This window comes from Pygocentrus nattereri, chromosome 3, assembly GCF_015220715.1.
Source record: "Pygocentrus nattereri isolate fPygNat1 chromosome 3, fPygNat1.pri, whole genome shotgun sequence".
Lineage (NCBI taxonomy): Eukaryota > Metazoa > Chordata > Actinopteri > Characiformes > Serrasalmidae > Pygocentrus > Pygocentrus nattereri.
The window spans coordinates 28,732,570-28,741,822 of record NC_051213.1 but is presented as its reverse complement, the minus strand read 5'-3'; the positions used below and the strand labels follow the sequence as shown (position 1 = coordinate 28,741,822).

The 9,253-nt window shown below is 41.8% G+C and overlaps 1 protein-coding gene across 1 annotated transcript; it reads left to right on the top strand.

Annotated features, from left to right (window-relative positions):
- The first annotated feature begins 109 nt into the window (after nucleotides 1-109).
- Nucleotides 110-8,573, top strand: prpf31 (PRP31 pre-mRNA processing factor 31 homolog (yeast)). The gene is made up of 14 exons (XM_017681826.2): nucleotides 110-280; nucleotides 1,365-1,580; nucleotides 1,664-1,724; nucleotides 1,814-1,897; nucleotides 2,735-2,832; nucleotides 3,258-3,364; nucleotides 3,530-3,699; nucleotides 3,872-4,029; nucleotides 4,746-4,835; nucleotides 5,025-5,152; nucleotides 5,270-5,342; nucleotides 5,546-5,674; nucleotides 5,910-6,008; nucleotides 8,312-8,573. The coding sequence occupies exons 2-14, from the start codon at nucleotides 1,365-1,367 to the stop codon at nucleotides 8,429-8,431; spliced, it is 1,533 nt and encodes a 510-aa protein (XP_017537315.1). The 5' UTR covers nucleotides 110-280; the 3' UTR covers nucleotides 8,432-8,573.
- Nucleotides 8,574-9,253: the final 680 nt, after the last annotated feature.

Genomic DNA, 9,253 nt, shown 5'->3' with positions numbered 1-9,253 from the left:
GTAGGAGTTAACTGTGTAAAAATGATATTTGAAGCTTTTCTTTCACGTTTCGGCTCATAAAGAAAACTACATTTCCCACAAGGCTCTGCGACGGTTTTGCCATAAATGACGCGTTTACGGCGCGACCGAAACGACAGCCGTGCGTTGTTTGTGAGTGAGCTGGTGGTGGTCTCCGATCGTTTAAATCGTTATTTTGGTCATTTTAAAAATATACGTTGACAGCTTTGCACGTTATTGTGCGTATCTAGTTTCACTGGGAAGACTGTGGACTCTTTAGAAGGTAAGCAGGAACGAATTCAGCCCAGTTTTTATAGCTGTTTTTAGCCTGAACAGTTTACTTCATTTCAGCGTCATCTGTTTACTTTTATCATTTAACTGTTTTTGGTTAATCCGACATAAATTATTTTGTAAACTATTGTTAGATGCCGCACGTCGGCTTATGTACACGGAGTTTGATTTTTGTTTTTAAGCTCCACTTCAGTATTTGGTTATGATCACATTTGCTTACTAGTTACAACGTTAGCATTGCAGTATTCTTCAGAGTATTCGCATTACATTAACCTACCTATAAACCTAATTGTGGGTTTCTTGTTAAATTAATTTCTACAGAGAAAGATTACGTTTCTAAACTGTGTGTAGTTTTGTGTAATGAATCGGTTTTGTCTAAAATAATGTCCCTATAACGCTAGTGGAGCCCTCGCTCTTGTCTCCTCTCTGCTTGGGTTTCTCTCAGCCAGAGAGAGGAAGGCAGTAACCGTTACCCACATCACTTTACGCACCTCCGTGTTGGCGGAGATGGAGTATTTAATTCCCCAGACGAAATAATTATCCTACAAAAACGATGGGGAAATATTTGATCCTGTGTGGTTTTACTGTCTGATCAATACTTGTTGGTGCAAATGACAGTTTCTAAAGCTCAATGAAGTGATGACATTTTATCTTTACTAAAGCAAGGCAATGCATTAAACAGTGATCATCATCCCTCTTCCTGGTGATCTACCTTCCTACAGGTTTCACCTCTAACCCCCAACACTTCATTCAGTTACTTGTTGACGTCTGAAAGCAATAATTAAATGGATAATTCGAGGTTGATTATTATTATCATTATTATTATTATTATTATTATTATTGGAACTGAAGTATGCAGGAAGGTAGATCTCCAGAAGCAGGGCTGGGGACCTCTCTGTTAAAGGATTTCAAGTTTTTGGCAGAAATCCAAATTTATGGCGTATAGTGACCAAACCTCTCAAAGTAAAGGCCTGTTGGAGGAAACCCTGTGGTATCGAGTCCCTTTTAACCGTATGCCTTGAGTAGTACTGTTCCTGGATAAATTTGCAGCTTATTTGTTTTTTTCTTCTTCCCAGATGTCTTTAGCAGATGAGCTGCTTGCTGATTTGGAGGAAGCAGGAGATGAAGGTGAGGATGGGCTGTACCCAGGTGGGGAGGGGGAGGGGAGTGACGAGGAGGGGAGGGACAGGGAGGCCAATGGAGGTCTCGATGACATACCGGAGGAGATGGAGCTGGATTACAGCGGGACAGAAAGCGTGGCGTCCATAGCGAAACTACGGAACAGTAAATCGGTCAGTACCCTAATGGCTAGCTAACTGACTGGCTGCTTTTCTCTTTCTGTCTTTAAAATGTTCTACTTATTATATTTTTGCAGTTTTCTGAAATCATGGAAAAGATTGCGCAGTATGTTGGGAATCCACGCAAGAACACAGATGGTAAGCAGCAGCCACCTGTAATTAGACTCTCCACATGGCGTGAATTGAGCATTTAAATATTGGGTTTAAATGATCATCTCTGCTTCCAGTGTCCGGCCCCGTGGAGGCAGACCCTGAGTACAGGCTCATCGTTGCTGCCAACAACCTGACTGTGGAAATCGATAATGAATTGAGTGAGTTTGATTTGTGTTTGATGTACTTTGTAGGCTTTTTTTCTGCTTAAGCCTGGATTTGCTTTATAATGTGTATGTCTTAATAAAGCTGTCAAGAGCTTGAAGGTAATAATAACTTTAGAGTCTAGTTCTGCAGCAACACTAGAATTCTCCTTTCCTCAACGAGACATGTACACGTGTGTTATGACTTACCTGTCGACAGTTTGGGGATGCACTGAAATATTTTTTTTTTTTACCTTTAAAAAAATATATATTATTATTATTATTATTATTATAAATAGTGCAGGGTGGATGTGTGGGTTTTTATCTATCTTATTTATTTATTTATTTATTTATTTATTTATTTATTTTTAAACCACACCCCTCAAGCCTTGCTACAGACACAACTGCAGAAGGACCGTGATATTAGGGACCTTAGGCTACTACGGCAGTCTGAAAAATGTACTCTGCACAAGCGTGAATTTTACTCATGACTTTGTTCTGTTGTAGGTTTTCTACTACAGCAACAGCACCAGTTTATGTAGTTACAGAAATAAGAGATTTAAATGAGTTAATTTAAGGTTTCTGTTGTGTTGATCTTGAGTTTGAATTCTGTTTACACTATTCCCTCACTGTGTTCAATGTAAACATTTCAAAGGCACTCGCTCGATCGTTGGATTTTCCCAATTATATGAAGACACATTATTGGGTGAACAAGAACTTGGTCCTGATGTTAGGGACTGATGTTTCTATGGCTACCTAATTCTGTTCGCCATTGCCATCCCTGCAGCCATTAATGCTTTAAGCTCCTGAGTTACCATTGGCCTTGTTAATTCTTATTCATTTCTTATTTTATAGATATCATTCACAAATTTGTTCGTGACAAATACTCCAAGAGATTCCCAGAGCTAGAGTCACTGGTGCCCAATGCCCTAGACTACATTAGAACAGTGAAGGTAAGCAGCAGGGTCGCAAATAAGGACCACACTGGCAGTTCTGGCAGGAAGCCTTACTTTAAGGCAACATTTCAGACAAAAATCTAATTTGCACTGTTTGTTTATTCTAAATAAAGTCAAACAACCAAGATGCTTTGTGTCTAAAATCTGCTTTCTTAATTTTGCACTGGAGCTGTCAGGATGAATAATAAAAGCTTATAGAAAAAAATGCTTCTGTTACTTCATACTTTAGCTTGTATTACTCGTTAGATACAACGGCTTTGTAGCTTCAGTGCAGAACCTAAAGAAGCTAACTTTGGACACATTTTGGCTCATTGATTGCTTATGTGGTAAAGGGAACAATTGCATAAATTCTGTTTGGCTTAAAAAGCTGCAACAGCTGTTATATTTTGTGTGAGACCTGAGATTCCTTGCTCTGTGTGCAGGAGCTGGGGAACAACCTGGAAAAATGTAAGAACAATGAGATTCTGCAACAGATCCTGACTAATGCTACCATCATGGTGGTCAGTGTCACTGCCTCCACAACACAGGGGTGAGTAGCTTCAGGGGGCTGGACGGGTTTTATATTATTTTTTGTCTTTTTTTTTCTCTTTTTCTTAGGCACCATTAATGTGTATGTTTGTATAAAAGACAAAAATAATACAATGAATGTGAATTAAGGCTATCTTTGAAGTAGTACTTTGTTTTATGTGCGTAGGACATTACTGGGTGAAGAGGAACTCCAGCGATTGGAGGAGGCATGTGACATGGCTCTTGAGCTCAACCAGTCAAAACACAGGATCTATGAGTATGTGGAATCCAGGATGTCCTTCATTGCTCCTAATCTGTCCATCATAGTCGGGGCATCCACGGCTGCCAAAATCATGGGTGAGTGCATTAGAGCTGGTAAGCTTGAATGAAGCCAGGCATATGCTTCTATTCTACGCATTAAAAAAAACAGATTTTTCTTTTACCACACTCAACTTCTTTCCTTGATTCTCTTTCTGCTGTACACTTCTGTTTTATCATTTTCCCTTTCCAACGTCACCTGTGTGCTCAGGTATTGCTGGAGGACTGACTAACCTGTCCAAGATGCCAGCATGTAACCTGATGCTGTTGGGTGCTCAGAGGAAGACCCTGTCTGGTTTCAGCAGCACCTCTCTGCTTCCTCACACTGGCTACATCTACCACTGTGATGTGGTGCAGTCTCTTCCTCCGGTCAGTGTCCTCACACATGTCCTTGTTGTTGTTGCATACCTTGTGCTAAATACTGTTTGGGGTAAGTACAGAGCAGAACTGGTTGACATGGCTAAAAATCTTAAGTGTATGTGCAGTCAACTCAAACATTGTCACCGCTCAAGAAACTGGGCAAAAACGATCATATTAAAAAAGTTAATAGTGAAATTAATCATTTTTATTAGACACTCCTACTTTGTTGGTCCACCTTGTAGATGTAAAGTCAGAGACAGTAGCTCATCTCTTGCTGCACATTTTGTTGGTCATCCTCTAGTCCTTCATCAGTGGTCACAGGATGCTGCCCACAGGACTCTGTTGACTGGTTATTTTGGGTTGGTGGAGTATTCTCAGTCCAGCAATGACACTGAGGTGTTTAAAAATTCCAGCAGCACTGCTGTGTCTGATCCACTCAGACCAGCACAGCACACAGTAACAAACCACCACCACGACAGTGTTGCTGCAGTGCTGAGAATGATCCACCACCCAAATAGTACCTGCTCTCTGGGGTTCCTAACTATTGAGGAATGGAGTAAAAGATGAACTGTAGTCTGTAATTTTAGATCTATAAAGTGCTGATAAAATGGCCAGTGAGTGTACATAAAAGGAGGTGTACTTAATGAAGTCAGTCAAAACATCTTTACAAATACCCTTTCACTGCCAAAGCCTAGTACAGTATGTGCTGTGTTTTGTTTGTGCAGGACCTGAGGAGGAAGGCAGCGCGGTTGGTGTCAGCCAAGTGTACGCTAGCAGCTCGTGTGGACAGTTTTCATGAGAGTCCTGATGGCAAGGTGAGGAGCTCTGCACTGCCCTCCAAGTGCAACAGCTAACAAAAACAAAAAACGCAACAGTGCACAAATATGAAACAGTAGTCACACACACCACACAAGTCACACACCATTGCATAGTACAACTCACAAAAACATGATTAGCCTGTACATTTAAGAAAAGGAAAAAAAGCTCTGTACACATGTTTGCAGGTTGGGTATGACCTAAAGGAAGAAATTGAACGGAAATTTGATAAGTGGCAGGAGCCACCGCCCGTCAAACAAGTGAAGCCCCTTCCAGCACCACTGGACCCCTCGCGGAAAAAGAGAGGAGGCAGAAGGTGTGTGCGTGCCTGTGCGTGCCTGCGTGTGCGTGCCTGTGTCTGCGTGTGCGTGCCTGTGCCTGCGTGTGCGCAAGTCTGTCTGGTTTCAACTCATGCTTGCACTGGTTCTTTCAGGTATCGTAAGATGAAGGAGAGGTTGGGACTCACTGAGATCAGAAAACATGCAAACAGAATGACCTTTGCAGAGGTCAGTTCATTTCAGAAGGAGAGCTCTATGGCTGTAGTTTAGCTATAGCTTCATTTTTACACACACACGCATGCAATGCCTAATCATTGAACAGTCAATTAATCAAAAATAATCAATTGATCTTAATCATTTGTTGCAGATCTAAAAGAAAAAAGACCCCCGAATCCACCCCCATTGAGGATTGTGTTGTTTGTGTCTCTCAGATTGAGGACGATGCATATCAGGAGGATCTGGGCTTCAGTCTGGGTCAGCTGGGGAAATCTGGCAGTGGCAGAGTGAGACAGGCACAGGTCAATGATGCCACAAAGGCCCGCATCTCCAAATCTCTGCAGGTACCAATGATAATTATATTTGTTTGTATGTCCTTCATATATACAGAAAGATCAGTTCAGGGCACATCCATGCCCTTAGGATGGATAATATTACTACATATACTTCTCTCTTTGTATATAACTTGTCAGACTCAGTCATCTATGAAGTGTAGTCTGTTCAGAGGATTTAAAGTATGCCTGAGTTTTAACTAGCATGCCTGTTAAAGACTTTGTGGGTGTGTGTGTGGTTTTGCAGCGGACTTTGCAGAAGCAGAGCATGACCTATGGTGGGAAGTCTACAGTCAGAGACAGATCTTCAGGAACCAGCTCCAGCGTCGCATTCACCCCATTACAGGTACGCACACCTAAAATGTTGATCCGACCCTGGATAAACCCCCAGAACTTTCTGTCCAAGCCCAATCGGACCCAACTCACAGTAGTGTGTGTTTTTTTTTTTTTTTTTTTTTTTTTTTTTTTTTTTTTTTTTTTTTTTTTTTTTTTTTTTTTTTTTTTACATTTATAGCATTTAGCAGACGCTCTTATCAAGAGTGACTAACAAGAAGTGCTTTGTCTATCTATAGAAAGTATCTTTGCTAGTTACCAATAGCTTAGAGAAAAACAGTCCTGAGCTCAGGTACTGCTAGAAACAGTCACTGTAGATACTGAGAGAAAAAGGAACCATTCAATGCAATGCAATACAATAAACTGCAATACACAGTGCAATACAATAAACTACAATACACAGTGCAATACAATAAAATATAGTATAAGTGCAGCTCATGCTCATTTAAGTGCTGTGTAAAGAGATGTGTCTTCAGTCTGCGTTTGAAGACAGCAAGAGACTCTGCTGTTTGGACAGCCAGTGGGAGGTCATTCCACCACTTGGGTGCCAGTACAGAGAACATTCTCGACGCTTGTCTTCCATGCGCCTTGAAGGATGGCGGGTCAAGCCGAGCTGTACTCGAAACTCGTGGTACAGTTCGAGATTTTACTATTGCCTCAAGTAGGTAGGGGCTGGTCCATTTTTGGCTTTGCAGGTCAGCATTAGGGTTTTAAATCTGATGCGTGCAGCTACAGGAAGCCAGTGGAGGGAGCGCAGCAGTGGGGTGACGTAGCTGAACTTGGGCAGATTGAAGACGAGTCGTGCTGCCGCATTCTGGAGGAGTTGCAAAGGCTTGATGGCCTGCATGGGAAGACCAGCCAAGAGCGAGTTGCAGTAGTCAAGCCTTGAGATGACAAGTGACTGCACTAGCACCTGGGCGGCCTCTCGGGTGAGGAAGGGTCGGATCCTACGGTTGTTGTACAGGAGATAACTGCATGACCGTGTCAGGTTCGCGATGTGAGTTGAGAATGATAACTGGCCATCCAGAGTCACACCAAGACTTCTTGCCTCTACAGACGGAACAATCAGAGAGTTCTCGAATGAGATGGCAAGATCATGATGAGGACCTGTAGTTGCAGGGATGAATATCAGCTCAGTCTTGCTGTGATTGAGCTTCAGGTGGTGAGCTGCCATCCATGAAGAGATGCGACTGGAAACCTGTCCCAGAGGGTGAGAAAGAAAACATTAGTTGAGTGTCATCAGCATAACAGTGATAAGAGAAGCCATGAGAAGATATTACATCACCAAGACAGCTATTGTAAAGAGAAAAGAGAAGAGGACCCAGGACCGAGCCTTGTGGGACACCAGTGAAGAGCCTGCATGGAGAGGATGTGAACCCTCTCCATGTTACCTGATAAGAGCGATCCTCCAGATAGGACTTGAACCACTTCCACTCATAGCCAGTGATTCCAATGTTGGTGAGGATGTCCAGAAGGATCGTATGGTTGACTGTGTCAAAAGCTGCTGAGAGATCTAGAAGGATCAGGACAGATGACAATTTGGCTGACCTTGCAGATTGGAGGTTCTCGGTCTCTGCGATGAGGGCAGTTTCTGTAGAGTTCTGTAGGGGGAGGAGGAGGGTTGAGAAGAGAGAAGAAAATGTTGAAGAGCTTGCTTGGATCAGATGGTGATGCTTCCAGTTTCCCTCTGTAGAAAGATGACTTTGCAGCAGTAATAAGTACAAGCCTCAGCTGAGCCAGACAAAAAATTGTCCAAACCTGACGAGATCTGACCCACATCACGTTTTAAATGCAAAACTGACCCGAGCTTAAAAAAAAACAAAAAAAACACAGTGCTGGTTAAATTAAAAATAACACTCGTCATTTCTCTGTGGATGAAAAAGTATGCAAGCTTAGCATCTTTTGAAATTCTGCTACAAATAAATGTTCCATAAAGTGTTGGTTTTTAAACATCCTAAATTTAAGTTTTTGTAAATCAATGAAAGTAGATGGGAAATATAAATAAAAAAGAAGAACTAAAACAGAGAAATACAAGGTAAAATCTCTAAGGGTTAAAATGCTCAGACTGACAGAAATTTGAGCCTCACCAAAGTCCGTCGCACATTTAGGAACTTCCAATCCAAACGACAGTAGTCAGATCCTGTCAGGTTTGTACAAATAGTCCTGATTCGCTGAAAAGTGAATCTGATAAACTCTTCATGCAAGTACCCACCTACACAGGTGCACCTGTTCTTTCACAAGTTTGTAAACACAGCCAAACAGGTGAAACTGCTGTAGTGTTTGTCTGGTGTTGATTTGGCTCTGCTCTCTCTGTAGGGTCTGGAGATCGTCAACCCACAGGCTGCAGAAAAGAAGGTGGCTGAGGCGAACCAGAAATACTTCTCTAATATGGCAGAGTTCCTCAAAGTCAAGAGAGAGGGAGATGGCAAAGTGTGAGCTTAAAACTGTCCGACACATATAGATAGAGGCATGACTGGGCACTATCTGCGGCTGTTGCCTCTGAAAGGACTGTAAGAAGCACTTGTTTGTGTTTCTTAGTTCCAAGTTCCTGGGTTTGTTTCTCTTAAGTTTTTTTTTTTTTTTTTTTTTTTTTTTTTTTTTTTTTAAATAAATGTTGAGGGGAAATAAATTATGTAACCTTCATTTCGTCTTTGTAGGAGTATATTTAAAAACCAGTATGAATCACTAATATACCTTTGGCCTAACTTTAGCTTTGGACGGAAAGCTATTTGAGATGATGTTGTGTAACTGGTGCTTTTCTGCTTTCTCTGAACAGATGTTTTTCCAAAACCTTCTCCTTGGCCTGGCTAGCGCAGGTGTCATTCTGGCATTTTACAAATAACCCAAGCAAGTTTCATGCTCTTCTTGGTTGTTCTTCCATGGTCTAATTAGGGTTCAAGCACATAGTGCATTGAACCCTATTGGAATTGTCAAGATTTTTCTTATTTTCCGCCCTAAAACGGAATGCACAGCCCAAACCGTAAGTCCTAGAGACACGAAACCTGGTCAATAGGTAGTAGTCTCTCCCGCTACTCAGGTGCAAAGACTCAGCCCAATCGGCCACAAGGGTGTGCCATAGCGCAGAAAAATGACTTTTGCCTAGTAACTCCTAAAATAGATTTTTGCCAGACATGGCACATTTTTTTTCTATGTTCCTTGGGTCCAAACAAACCACTTTGCCATTTGGACCATTTATCTCCACCCGCTTAGTTTTTTTGCAATACTGTAAAATATGCGAAACCTACTTTTGCAAACTAG